The 14,592-nt window shown below is 40.3% G+C and overlaps 2 protein-coding genes across 6 annotated transcripts in view; one reads left to right on the top strand and one right to left on the bottom strand.

Annotated features, from left to right (window-relative positions):
* Positions 1-683, top strand: part of ATP2C2 (ATPase secretory pathway Ca2+ transporting 2) — a 24,172-nt gene extending 23,489 nt beyond the window's left edge. Inside the window, exon 27 of one of the 2 annotated variants that reach the window (XM_068693121.1) lies at positions 121-683. In XM_068693121.1, coding sequence (XP_068549222.1) covers positions 121-248 — 128 coding nt within the window. In that variant the 3' untranslated portion in view covers positions 249-683. The remainder of the gene's footprint in view (positions 1-120) is intronic. The other variant, XM_068693120.1, reaches the window with a different exon arrangement.
* Positions 604-14,592, bottom strand: MEAK7 (MTOR associated protein, eak-7 homolog). 4 transcript variants are annotated; one of them, XM_068693116.1, is made up of 9 exons: positions 14,473-14,592; positions 13,978-14,073; positions 12,652-12,828; positions 9,751-9,981; positions 8,993-9,137; positions 7,912-8,352; positions 6,507-6,625; positions 5,106-5,285; positions 604-3,889 (listed from the first exon to the last, which is right to left on the bottom strand). In XM_068693116.1, the coding sequence occupies exons 3-9, from the start codon at positions 12,817-12,819 to the stop codon at positions 3,767-3,769; spliced, it is 1,407 nt and encodes a 468-aa protein (XP_068549217.1). In that variant the 5' UTR covers positions 12,820-12,828; positions 13,978-14,073; positions 14,473-14,592; the 3' UTR covers positions 604-3,766. The 4 variants fall into 4 exon arrangements, with proteins under 4 accessions (XP_068549217.1, XP_068549218.1, XP_068549219.1 ...); XM_068693117.1 differs by having other exon boundaries at positions 14,463-14,581; XM_068693118.1 differs by having other exon boundaries at positions 14,453-14,526.

Raw genomic sequence — 14,592 nt, 5'->3', positions numbered from 1 at the left:
CATATTACTTACTTATTGCAGTCATTTCTCTAATTCAACAGCTACCACAAGCATAGTCAGATATTACCTCTACATAGTTATACCAACACAAATATCTACTGCAGGAGGGCCCTTAATTAGGGATCCCCAGCCCAAAATCCAGCTGTCCTGTGTTCACCTCTGCTCTGTTTCCTCTTGGCAGACCTGCTGTTTCTTACTGGACTGGCTTCCTCAGTTTTCATCGTGTCCGAGTTGGTCAAACTCTGTGAAAAACACTGCTGCCAACCAAAGCACACAAAGGAGTGTCATAACTGATGCAGACTTCCTCTAAAAATATATTCAGATTGAAGCTGTGATGCTGGGTAACTCAAACGCACCATTTGCTGATGATGCACGTCTTTTCCGAAGATACCCAAGTAAATCTGTACCGACAGTTCCTCCTACTCCAGTGTGTTCCTTCTGCACACTGTACTTAAGCTGTTTGAGCTGTCTACAGAAACCTCTGGACTGGCTCCTGTTTTAAACCAAGATCAGGTATATTTTTATAACGTTGCTCTGTATGCCAAGACTGCTGTGATAGCCCCCAAACAAAATAAGGCAATTTCACACCTGTACAGAAATACCTACTGTGCATAAATTGAATTTTTATTTATTTAAATCACAATGATTTTTATTAATAAAAATCTATGTTTTAAAACATTACATTCATGTATCTGAACAAGACTCTTGATTTAAACCCATCCTTTTATTTTAAATTAGATTAATGGAAAAGAACTGCCTTCTCAAGCACTTCTTTTCCTATAGGTTTCTAGAGTCCGTGATACCTAGCTTTGCTTTAACAGACTATCAAGGAATCTGGCATGAGACTTCAAATAAACAGTAGAGACCTGAAGTGCTAGCACTCCTGTCAGCCTTTGCTGAAAACCACAGTCATTTTTTACTCCTACTGGTCACACGGGGGCAAAAGTGGATGGCTGATCTGATGCACAGTAGCAGACAGTGTTAATGGGGAAGGGATTCACTCTCACAAGCACATGAGAATGAAGATGACTTGTACACTTGCAGGAATATTAAGCCTTGCAGTTGGATCAACAGCTGCATAAAAGTGAGTGAGAGATGTTTAGATCATAGCTAAACTCATTGCTGATGACCACTTTCTGGACATTTGTTGATGCAGGAACGTGAAACACAGATTGCTTAATCATTAGGTTCTGGAGGGTGGGAGAGAGGGAAAAAAAAGTTGACTCTCATCTAAGCCAATCTTGAATAATCCCATCTGCTGCTTGGATCAGTAGTTTCCTAGTAAATAGTGCTCCACGGACATCTGCTATGATTACCAAAGTGTCAGTTTTCTTCTTGCCCCAGCATAACACCTTCACTTTAAAGTGAAGATAAGAGTCTCAGATACAAACTTGTCATAAAACACAATTTCAGAGGTCAAAATGCTGTGCCAGTCTTCACAGGATTATATTTAAACAGGATTATACTTTTGATTCATAGTCTAGGAAGAACTAGCTAGAATGACACTTACTTTAAATCAAAGAAAACTCAGTCACTGTAATACTTTAGGTGTAGAGTAGGCTTTGTGCAATTCACCCTCCCCAGTTACTGCTTGCAACGATGTCTTCTTGCTGTTTTTTTTAAATATCCTTGCATACGGTTTCAGTCCTCAAGGAAAAGTATCTGCCTCATTACGGGACAAAAAGAAAGGTTAGCAGTTTGCTCAACGTGTAATTGCAGAAGTTCAACTGTCTCATTTCTGCACGTCATCCACTTCAGCAGCATTTAGTAAGCTTAGCCCTTGCCTAGGACAAAGAATGCTTCTGAGGCTTATGGTGGGAGTTTGACAATACCATGTTAAAACAAAGCCAGCATCACCACACTTGCAGAAAGCATCGTGTACTTAGTAGCTGTCTATACAGTATTTTCTACTGTATACCCTTTAAGATTCTTATAAAAATACAGATAGCAAATTACATAAAGGATCGGTATAACTCTTACAAGGCTTACTTTTTCTTTTTTTTAACCTCCCCAACCACAATCTTGGGAAACTATCTTGTTTATTTACTTAGCCACAACATAAAAGCAGTAAGCTCAGGCCTTTCACAGCGTACATGCTCTGATCATTAGTGCAGGCAGCATGTTAAATGCTAAGCAGAGTTCCACGATGCATGGCTGCAGAGACTTTTTCATGTTCTCCTCTCAAGGCTAAATTCACATTGTTTAACTACAACAGCAACAAAAGTGGGATCTATATTAAGGCACAAGCACAGATTATTCTGAATATTCAGAAGTGGTTCCCTCTGAAAAGCATCAGAGGAGGGAAAAGACCACATACAAGAAAATGTTAATGGAAAGCATTTGAAGGAAGGCCACGTGATCAGGAATTGCAGCAATAATACAGACTTACAGTGTATGTTTTACTCTATGATGCATGGAAATCAAACTTTTCCTATGACAAATTCATGCTAGTACAAGGAGGAACTGACACAGTCCTTTTACTTAGTGTGTGTGACAGTCAGCCTTTCTCTTCCTAATAACCAAACACCATTTGCTGAGCTAGAAATTACAGTCCCTGATAGAAATTAGGGTTATTTTTAACAAGTTAATTACACAGAAAATTAGCAAGGTCATACTAAAAAACACGTGAATAGATTTAAGTAGAAAAAGCCCTGAGTGGAGAGTTCACAAAACTGGTCTTGGCTGGTGAACAGCCAACAAAACAGAGAAAAAAAACAACCTGCTAGTTATGTTTTGCACTTTTTTCCATAATACAGTGACAATTATGTGGAAATAGAATGTGCATCAGTCTTCAGAGAAGTTAAAGGCATAAGCCTGATTTTTAAAATTTTATTTATTTGCAAACAATCTGCAGATACTAGTCCCAATTACCTGTGGATGCTTCTTCCTTAATCCTTTCTACAGACTCATCTTTTTCTCCAGTCTCAAGCAAATCTACTAAAGAATGCACCTCCCCTTGAGAATTTCTGCATGAGGTATATTTGTTCTGGGAGCACAGGGTTGGCCCATTCTTAGAATAAATATGCCTCAATGATTCCAATGGCTTTGTTCTCCTAAGTTTAAAAAACAATAGGCAAGTTTCTCCAGAAACATATTAAGTGAGCTTCACTAAACTGTAGTGTATCACCATAAAACTCAACACTGTATACTTATCATCCTGCACCTTACAGCCTGTAGAATCACTTGCTTAAAACCTGACTTAGAAAAGACTGAGATTCACTGCTTTAATTGCAGCAATGCAAATTAACAGCATTCTTCATATGGAATCATGAGAACTATTCTATGTTTACCAAGGTAAGATACAATTACAATTTGCAAGCTTCACCACCTAATTTCATTGCATGCAAATAAATACATGTAGTCAAGGTGTAAGAGCCTTAATCAAAGTCTTATCTAGTCTTTATGTAAATACTCGTTAATTCTCCAAGTCAATAAGCAGTACTGTCAATAAGTTATTCTTTTGTTTTTAAACTCTATATGCAGGCAGGATCTATCAGAAATGCTAGTAAGTCCACAATCAACTAGAACTTAATCATTAGATATCTTTTAAATACCTAGTTAATTTTTCTGTCTTCCCCAGGCTAAATCCTTCAGGCAGGATATTGTACTGGACCTAAATGTTACATAAGTACGAGACTTATGCTTAGTCCCAGATAATTAGGTAAATGTAAGGAAAAAAAATGAAAGAGGAAGAACCTGAATCCTGTCCAAAGAACATGAAAATTCAGGAGCAAAAAAAAGGGGGTTTCATGTTACTGTGAATCTCTTAGTTATCTTCGTCATCTTCAATGGGTTCTCGTAAACCTTCGCTCTGACGGCTTTTTCCAACCATTTCTAATAAGGCCTGGGCCTCGGGATCCACATCCAAGATACTCTTCTTACCTTTTGTCTGTAAAGCAAAATAAAATAAAGTCAATTTACAATGCCATTATGAATGAATCAGTATTAGGCTTAAGGAAAGAGATATACTCAACAATACACAAGTAACGTGATTTTGCAAGTTTGTCACAATGACAGACGCATACTTTCCATGTGAGGCATTTAAGGTTCACTGGGATACATCAAGTGACTTTAATTGCTGCAGATACGCAAAATAGTCAGAAAATTTTCCTAAGAGCACAGTGAATTGTTTCAAGTATGTTCAGGTTACAAGTCAGCCAGCACACACTAGTTAACCTGACCACAAATTCAAGTGTAGATGTCAACTCTTTTTAAAAAAGGAGATTCAAGTAAAATCTAACAGTTCCTATAAACAATTTGTTCCATTTCTACTTAGAGCTGTGTGTCCAGTGAACAGACAGAGTACATTAATTTAGTATGAAAAGAACTAAAGTTTAAAAACACAGAAAACAAGCAACCGTGCAAAGCAGACAGTTTAATAAGCTAAATTGCAGAGACAGAGGAGACAGGAAAGGTCTCCTACTCATTCCCAGGAATAAACGAGGTGCAGAAAGACCAACAATAACCTATTCACAAACTATTTAAGCAAAAAGCTCTTTGTATCCTTGCTGAAACCAGGTTTCCTAGGCACTTCAAATATTACTGTTCTATACAAAGTATCAGCTGTTTAAATGCAGGTCTTGCTGTGTTTTTATTAGTCTTCTGTCAGATAAGGAAGTGCTGGGATTGGAGGTGCAAGGATTATAAATGGCTAATCTATTGTAAAACAACAATAAATTACTGATAAAGAAATATTTTGGCTCTCTCAGTTTGCCTCGTGAGCTACAGATTAAGACTTTACTTATGCATTGCTAGTGCTTTGTATCTGTTTTACAAATACTGGGTTTTACTGAACCCCTGCAAGGAGGTTCCTCCTTGAGACAATTCCTCGATATCAGAAAGGCATTTTGAAATTGCGAGTAAAGTATTGCTCTTCTATCACCTCATGGCTCCTCATGTTTTTTCATATTGGAATTCTCAAAAATTCTACGACTGTTTTATGATTTTCTTGCTACAAAATATACTGCACCACAGAGTGAGTTAAAGAAAACATTATTCACTATGGTAAAAAGAGAGCGCTTATGAGAAACCCAAAACTGTCTTTCCTTCGCATCTCCCATTCCAAATAGGAAACAATTTTACAGGTTTCAGTTTTGTTCACCAACCTCTGTACTTTCAGGCAAGTCTCCCACTGCCCAAACTTCCAGGGCATCCAGTGTGAAATTCTCTTTAGCTGACAGCTGAGGGCTGTTGTAGGTGGTACATCGAGGTTTGGCTTTACTGTGTCCCTTCCCATAGTCACTGTCTACCCAGAGGCCAAAGTAATCATGTTGTCCACCCATACCCTGTGAAGCAAAGCAGCACACTAAACACTTGCTACACATGTACAATACAGTGGAAAAGTTACGAAACCTAGAGTATAAATTGCCAGTTTTAGTATCTATGCCATACTTCTGTGAGTAGGTGAAAAAGGATATTCTGAGTCAACCTCAGCTACTACACAAATCTGGTATCCCCGCAGACAAACCGGAGTTTATTTGATTGTTACTGCCTTCCCTGTATGTTTTACAGAGTCACAGCTGAACTGCTTGCAGATACTGAATGTGGTGCCAGAAATTTAGCCCCCTGGCTTTTATCTATTGACTGACAGTTCCATTTTAAATAGGGCGGAAGTGTTGGGTTTAGCTGCCTGTTTTCTGTTTAGAAAAGCATCCACAGAAATGGATAATGTAATTTGATGTTGTTTTCTTCAGAGCAAATTTACCTCAGACTGCTACAATTCCCTAAATTACAGGCACATAGCACAACAAATCTGTAAAGCACTGCTCAAAATAGATGGTGTGCTGCTGTTTTGTAGAAAATCTGCATCTGGTGAGCTCATTCATGGGCTTGAGTAAAGGGAGCTTCTGCCACTGGAATCACACAACAGCAGCAGCCTACGTAGAACTCTCATACTCTAATTCTGTTGGGCTTTCTCAGTCTTCAGTAATTTAAAAAGCAGTTGCTGTGGTGTTAAGAACAGCCAGTAGAAGGCTCTTCTACTACTTAGATCAGCCAGCTTATGCTGCTTTAATGATGTGGATACGCACTGCCCATTCTTCCAGAAAACAGGAATCAAGGACTCCTAGAAGGGCGCGTGTGATAATCAAACTTGGAAAAAAAAAAAAAAAAAAAGTGTTCCCATAATCTTCATAATCCTAACCTGCATAAAGTTCACCTACTTGGACCAGACATGAATAAATTCTATCTTAGTTGATTTGGTACTTCAGAATACCTACCAACTACAAAGAAAAGTAAGAACTCTATTAGTACTGCAAGCAGTTCTCCGTCATTATCCATAGTTCACACTTTACACTGATACTTAATGCTAAAAAAATAAAAAATAAATATCCTCCAAGTAAAAGTGTGGGACAAATAACATAGATAAAGGATGAAAACATCCTCAGAGAAAAAAACAAGTGAAACAAATCGGCTGAAAGATGTAATGAGGAAAAAAAAAAAGCACAAAACACTTGCAAACATCAGCCATTAATCCAATTTCCAAATTGTCATTTCTTAGTACTTACTAGTCCATTTGGCATTGTTTGTTGGTTATGGTTCAAATACATGTAGTGGTCATTATACCCTGTGTATGTATATACAGCAAGAGAGGGGAAAACAGAGAACAGAAAGCATCTGTTGTCACCTGCAAACAGAAAAGCATGTGAGGTCAGACAAGTGGCCAGACAGTAGCTTGCTTACAAATAGGATAGGAAAAAGGTATTGAAGAAATGCAGCTGAATAAATGAAAGACAGCAGCTGCAATCTCAGAAAGCCAATATCTATGTCTAATCGAGATCTAGACCTATTGTTTACTGTCAGTTAACTCTGTGCAGGGTCACAGAAATCAATGGGATTATGTGGCTGTGACCAAGGGCAGTCAGAGGCATGACTAGTACATTACATTACTAAGCAAGGGTACACCTATCACAGGCTTGCATCGTGTCATCTAAAACTGGCAAACTGCTGGACCCATACACACTGGCAGGAGTGCGATCACCCTTAGTTCTGACTGTACAGATATACAGATCAGTTTAGGGTCAATGAATTTAGAGTACAGCCTTCATTGTGCCCCATTTCGTACCCAGAAAGCCTGTGGTGTGTAGAATAGCACTGCATGTGTTATTCTGTCAGGAAAAAACAGGAGGAAAATGTGTGACCAATGTAATAATGTATTAACTGAGTGGGGTGGTAATTATCAAATATTGCTTAAGTATAGCAAATGAGTTTTTTTAATGTATCAAAAGCAAAGATTCCTAGAAAGACTGATTACCCAAAGTCCATCTTTTTTTTTTCCCCTCCATATTTCCAGATAAGCCATATTTCCAGAAAGAAAAAATTATTCCCATAGAGTTACAAGAAGCACCTCTCCTCTCTCCAGAGTTTTCAAGGGAATAAAATGTTTGTTCTGTACAGCGGAACTTTTCGCTGTTGGATTTTTAAAGGGAAACAAAGGCAGAGAGAGCTAGTGTGCAAATGGTGAAGGAAGGCTTAGCCGACGTTGCCATCTGCTGGACAAACATTGCCATCTGCTGGACATGTTATTTAAACTGTACTCCCTTGTTTAAACTGTATTTCATTCATTTTTCACTTCACTTTCACCTACGGAGCCACAGGAGTCGATAGCTTTCACTGAAAAGGAAACCATGATCAATAAGTCCTGCAATTTCAAGTCTTATCCAACGACAAACTATAAACATTCATCAGGAATATGCCTGACTGGGCACAAGGGCAGAATAACTTGGTATGTTTTACACATGCTTCCAAAATGAGAATGGTTTTGCTGCAGGAAAATACACTTGAAGCCATGGAAATACCGTGTGTTATGAAAGTAAAATAACAGTAGCCATTAAGCAGACAGGATTCTTGTACCTGTACAGAGTAAGCAACGTTTACCAGAACAGTGAGACATTAACAGAAAAAGTGTTTTACCTTGAAACTGTGGTTTCACTTCCCAGGAGTGAGATGCAAACCCACCAAAGATATAGCCATCTAAGTCCCTTAGGATCACTATGCAGGGACCTTTGTTCACTATATGCCCACATAACTGTGAAAAGCTTTCTCCGTGAAGTCTAGAAGAAAACAAAAGCCGCCACTTGTGCTGCAGCTCTGCTGGCAAATGGGAGTTGATGTATATGATGGATGGGATGTCAAAGAGACTGACAAGTCCTCTTCCTTTGATGCCTTTGCAGCCTGGAACCAAGTTGACTATTTCTTTGGTTTGGTCTGGGAGAGAGTGCAGAACATGGAGGCCTTGCCTGATAACAACACTGAGAAAAGTTGAGATGTGTGGAACTCGGTACACCCAATCCTCAATGGCACTTTGATCAAAATTCATCTCCATTAGCTGAGGACCCACAGGTGTTGCCCCATCTAAATAACAAGACACGTGGAACAGTAGTAAGCCTCCTAGCCTGTACCTTCTTTCAGGAAAATAATCGGTTGATTTAAGTGCACAAAAGATACTGCATTATTTAGGAATGAAAACACAAACAAAAGGAGATGGAGATAGTAAATTGTCAGCTACATTAAAGAGATGCATGCACAGAGCTGAGAAACATTGGACTGTGACACCCATTCATTGGGCTGTCATGATTAAGAAATGTGGACTCATGGTTACAACATATATTGCTATTTTGCAAAAAATATCTCACCTGTAATTACAACGGTACAAAGGTAAATCTAGGCTTTGCAAAAGGACATACCACCATAAACATCTGCAAATGCATCAAAACAGTTGTCACCTGCAAGTCAGGTATTTGTAAAACAGACATGTTCTGTGATAAACAGCTTTGTACATCCACTTGAATTGGGACTTAAGGCAAAAGCACTCCTGAACTTACAGGAAAAGATGGTAAAGTAGAACAATCAAAATTCCCAAGTTATTCTGAAAGCACTAGAAACTGGTCTCATCATTTAAACTCAAAGAAAATATGACCCAAAGAGCAAAGGTCTTTTGGTGATTATGCAAGCCCTGTGCCATTCTGGAATACAATACGTCGGTGCTGCTTACCTGCAAGCTTCAGTTCTGACAGCAGCTGAGAAGCCAGAGCCTTTACTCCACCTGAAGAATCCCTCGTATTATCCAAATTCCAACCTTTCAGTTCCTTCCTGTAGTTCAGTACATGGACCACAGACATGATCAGATCCTCTGTGAACTTGAAAGATTAAAACATCACCACTTTGTCATTTCTTAAATAAAACTGCCACAGACTTTCAAAGACTTTCAGAGAACAAAGGCAAGTAGTACTAGTGCTGTAATTCCAACGACAGAAACATCTATTCTCATGAAGAGTCAGAAATAGCAGAAGTGCTTTGTCAGTGTCATAGGTCCTGAAAAGGATCCTTTTCCAAGACATTCAGTAAATGTTACCTCACAAATCACTTCTGTAAAATACATCACAAAAGATAGAGGGAAATGGGGATGAAAATTTACAGTGGTACAAGCCACTAGTCAATCAGTTTTCTGAGATCCCACCCTTCCACCTAGCGAGCTACATACTTAATCCATACATCTGTCCTGTGGCTAAGGCTCTGGAAAGCACTTTGCTCCGTTCCCAGAAGCACCAGTCACACCACAGGTTTTGCTGCCTCTAGCCTACAGTTTGTCCAAGATCAGCAAGACAGTGGCAGAGAGGAGAAAAAAAAAAAAACAAGTCAGGAATCCCTATTCTGAATCCTCTTGCCCTGTAAGGATTACCTTCAGATTACCTACCCTAGTCTCTGCTCTCTTACTGCCCCCCAAAACACACATTTAACCTCTCAGTGTACCTCTTGGATTTGCTTGCCCTTCACAGGACCTTCTGTCGTGGAGATCATTCTCATTATTATGGTAATCTTCTCATCTGCATTCCCTTTCAAGAGGTTTGACATAAAAATTACAAACTGCTCCTTAGCAATCTGTTCGCTGGGCTCAGATGATTTCCCAGTCAGGTCAATACTTTTCATTCCATTGTACAACCGAACAGTCATTTGCTCTGGTAATGGTTCTCGCATATATGCCTACAAGCAGAAAAATAGCAAAACACATATTTTTAAAATGTAGAATAACTAATATAATTCAGCTAACGTGTGCTGAGATATACTGCAATGAATGAAGGATTCTGTACCAAGTATCTACTATCAGAAACAGACTTCTGTCTAAGTACTGGTTTTCCAAGAGAAATAAAAACATCTATTTTTATAGCATATCCTTTCCAATGTAATTGATTTAAATTGATATAGTTATTCTACAAATGCTATGGAGTTTAAAAAACAAAGAAAAAAACACAATGTAAATTGTTAGCAGGATAGTAGCAAATGATTTGTATATGGCAATTCTGGTGTAAAGGTTTACAACCCTGCTAGTCTGACATTTAAAATTATAATTCTGCCTTTGATAGTCAAACTCACAGACACTTAAAACCAAATGGCAAGTAAAGTTCTTCACATAGCTTCAGTTTTGGCCTCGAGAAAATGCAGGCAAAGTATTTAACCCTAAATGCACGTGTAGGAACAACTGTAGAAAATTTCCCTTGGATAGCAACATCCAGGAGAAGCCTGAAACAGAACTGAGATCACCTGAGTTTTATAAGGCATCCCTGATGTTGAAATCAGAGATTGTTTATTTAAGTTGCATGGCTGGCCCTTTGAATTGAAGGCTAACTTGTGTACACCGTCATACATCACAACACCGCGGGAAGATCTGACTCTGCTTTCAAGACACATTCAGAGCGTTCAAGTTAATTACAGGGTTTAAAAATAAATCATCTAAAATACATCCATACACTAGGATATGATTACACAGTGTCTTCATTGTGCCTGACATGCTGAACACACGGCTTGACGCTCACACGCAGAGCCACAGCCCAGTGGGGACTACACCGAAATCAACAGACCTCCACCTGCGTAAAAGCACTCCGGATCAATTCAGTGGAGCTGCTATTACCCATCTATTGCTGGCTCAATACCACTCCTATCAAAGCCACCAGGAACGTTCCTGTTTGATGTTAATGTTTGTTGCTGCGCATATAGGGTGAGATCCAACGTGCTGAGCTCTACCCTGCTACTGTTGACGTCAGCAGTAAAAGTCCCATTGATTTCAGCAGCAGCAGAATTCACAGCTGCAGCCTGACACATTAGCGTGGTCCGTACTGAGGAAGGGACGGTCACAGGGGGTACAGCTGTCTCTGAGGGGCTTTCTGAAAGTGCTACATGAGCCTGAAGTAAGCAAGCAGCAGGGAACATCGTTAAAAATGCACTACACTGAAGGGCTTTTTACTTCACGCTGCAGTATTACCTACCTACTCCGTACCCCTTCCCACCCACCACTTAGCTGCCCTATTTTGTTACGCTTGTAATTATTCCAGTGAGTAGATTCAGGAGGGTGGACTGTAAAAAGAGAAGCTTTAGAAAACCTCTAACAAATGCAGATCTCTGATAGTTTAGGATCCTTGATGTAACTGGCTTCAAGAAAATACCAAGAGATGCTTGCTGTCTGCTTTCCAAGCTACGCAGTGCAGCCTGCTCTGGTCCACAAGCCACGCAGCTTCCTTCTAGTAAAGGCTAAGCAGAACACATGAGTTTGTTGCTGGGGCCCAGTGAATGTTACCAGATTATTGCTAGATCAAATGTGCCACACAGCAATCCAGCTAAGGCATAAGCACAAGTGCCAACAATGCAGGCTTGCCATTGCAATAGTCCCTGTGCTAAGGAATTAGGTAGACACCTACGTGCAGTCCTCAAGAAGATTTTAATTTAAGTTGGCAAACAAAAAGGATGGGAAAAGACAAAGTTTCATCAAACATTACATTGAGATAAAGGCAAAGCTAGAAAGAAGATTTCTTCCAGGTCCCAGTGAAGTAACAAACACCAAGAACCAAGTTTTTGGAGGTATCAGGATTAAAAGACTGGGCAGCAGCATCATTGCTTTCAGACTGGTGATAGCTGATAAAGAGCTTGGCTGTGATAAGGCCCAAACTGGTCTATATGCAGACTCATTGCCAAATACCTTAAAATATCCTGCCTCTGCCATGGAGTTCTAATTTGATTCCATTAACTGCGTAGCGTATGTAGAAATGAACTTCAATACTACATTCATTTGGACACTTGATTCCTGTCTAACTGAAGTTATGAAGTATTATAACAAATCACTCCTTTTCTTTCTTGATTAGAAAATGAATGCAAAGTTAATCAGAGAGTGTAATATATGTTAATTAAATAAAATAGGGAGCTGCAGCTTAATCAAGTAAAATTGAATTTTCACTTTTTGATGCAAGTGGAAACATCAGAGACAGTGATGCAATTGAGGGAGAAAGGTCTAACCAAATACCAACTGAGCTTGTGACAGAATCTTGAGAAAACCTGTAAGTAATCACATGCATTCAAATCCCAGGGGAAGAACAGTCTTCCCACTTTTCTGGATTCTGTATAAAAGTATTTTCATACCTCCCAAGTTACTTCAGAATCAAGAAAGCTGCAAATTGATCCAACGGTGCAATTTAAGAAAAAAGTACGAACTCAATAGTCATTACTGATGCTAAACTGTAAGAAAATATTAAATATCCATTCTACCTCAAAACAGTAACTATTAAATTAAAGCAAACAATCCTTTAAAAGTAATTATTGCCACATCTTTAGTGCCCTTCTAGAATAATGCATTTCAGATATATCAAGAATAACATATTCTCTTGCCTGTAGCGCTCCCAGAGTCACAGTTTTCTTCGTAGCTTTTCCATTTTTTGCTGCTGATGAGCCACTTGATCCCGATATGGCATCGAATACTCCATCAATGTCAGACTGCTCCTCAGGAAGAAATCTGGAAAGGTGGTTCCGATAGGCATTGCTATCTGCATTTCCCATCTTTCCAACCTGAAGCAAAGGGAAATGGGAAAAAAAAAATGCAGATACTGAAGATTATTACAATGGTCACAAAAGATGCACCAAACAGTCTGACATGCCAGTGCAAGTTTTAGAAGAAGAACAAATTACTAGCTTGATAGGAAACTATTAGAACTACTTTTAAGTCTCCATGAATATCAAAACTACATAAACTTGAAGAATAATGCGTGTGAGCAGTAACTGTGCTTTAAAAAGCACATCTCTCTGCTAAGACCACCCAGTCTACCAATTCAAACGTCATTCAGGTCTTATCAAATGGAAAAACCAGTATGATTTAATGATTAAATGAGCTTGTACAAAGTGACCGTGAGTCTGTCAGCTGGAATGCATCAGTAACATGAAGGGAATAGTCTAATTATGGATTATTTATGACAGATTATGCTACATGTTTCTAATGCATTAACAGACTGAAGCTAGGTCTGCCAATAATATATGGTACTAAAACCCCATCACTCTTCAGATCACGTGTTTCTACAGACTCAATTCAGCAATCAATCAAAATGCTGCTAAGAAATACAGAGTAACCAAAACATTTAGGAGAAAGACTCAAGACCTAACACACAGCTTCGTATGAATTCAATACATTGTTGGGAGCTGGTATCCAAAGAATTGTGTTGTGGTTTTTTTTGTCTTTTTTTTTTTTTTTTTTAATACCTTTAACGTACGCCTGTGGTTTCTCCCACTCTCAGGATTCACCTGCATTACTAATTTAACTTGTGTGTGTTTTTTAATGCACTGTCGAGGCCATATGCACCAGGTTTCTCCCTAGAGCAGCATGGCACAAACCTAAGTGCCCCAGGGGCCTGAAATCCCAGATTTCATGACGACAGACACTGCTGTGAATGGCCTTCCCAGGGCAGACACGCTTCTGGGGTGACAACCCCAAAACGGGGAGAAACTGTATAATATGCCCTTTTGTGTTTTCCTTTCCACAAACTCCGCATTATTTCTGGCACATCACTTTGGGTTCTGGATTACCACTTCCACACAAACCTCATTTTCTAGGCAAGGCCATAAAACAGCCCTTCAGAAGCGTCAGAAGCGCTTTGTTTAGGCTAACCCAATGTGAAATTGGCTGATAAGCAACTGTACACAGGAGTCTGGGTTGGGCTTATTTACCTTAACTGAGTGTTACAGGCCCAAAAGCCTTGCTTCCTGCAAGGAAGATGTCGATCGCGGGATAAATGCCAAAAGGTTAATGGAAATGGCAGGAACCTGGAAGAAAAAGCCGTGAGGACATGGTCACTATCAGGGAACTGGGGAGCAGGGCTCCGGGCAGGGAGGGCACCGCTCCTGGGAAGGGGGCGACCCAAGGCAAGGAGTCCCCAGCAGGGAGCCAGTCACAAGCCTTGGCGATTTGCAATTTCCTAGCTTTATTTCCCCAAAGCCGAGCCCGTTCTTCCCCACCAGATCTGCAAACCCCCTCGGCGTGTCCCCCATCCCACCTCGGGGGCTGAAGCCGGAGGGAGCTGAAGCCAGCCCCGCAGCCGCCAGCCCCCCTCTCCCCTTACCGGCAGGGCGCCCCATGCCGCCACCTCACTGCGGGAGCCCCCCCCAGAGCCCTCTCCGCCCCCTCCAGGAGAAACCCCCGGACCTTTACACACCCCCTGGTACCCGACAGCCGGCGCCCCCCGGCGCCTCCAGGCTGCCGGGGCGGAGCGGAGCGCGGCGGGGGAATGGCGCCGGGCGGCACCGCCCCTGAGGCGGTGGCGGGGCGGGACTGGGGCGTCTCAG

Source organism: Anas acuta, chromosome 10 (assembly GCF_963932015.1).
Source record: "Anas acuta chromosome 10, bAnaAcu1.1, whole genome shotgun sequence".
NCBI classification, from domain to species: Eukaryota; Metazoa; Chordata; class Aves; order Anseriformes; family Anatidae; genus Anas; species Anas acuta.
The sequence above is the reverse complement of the archived record's forward strand: the minus strand, read 5'-3'. Positions and strand labels throughout refer to the sequence as shown.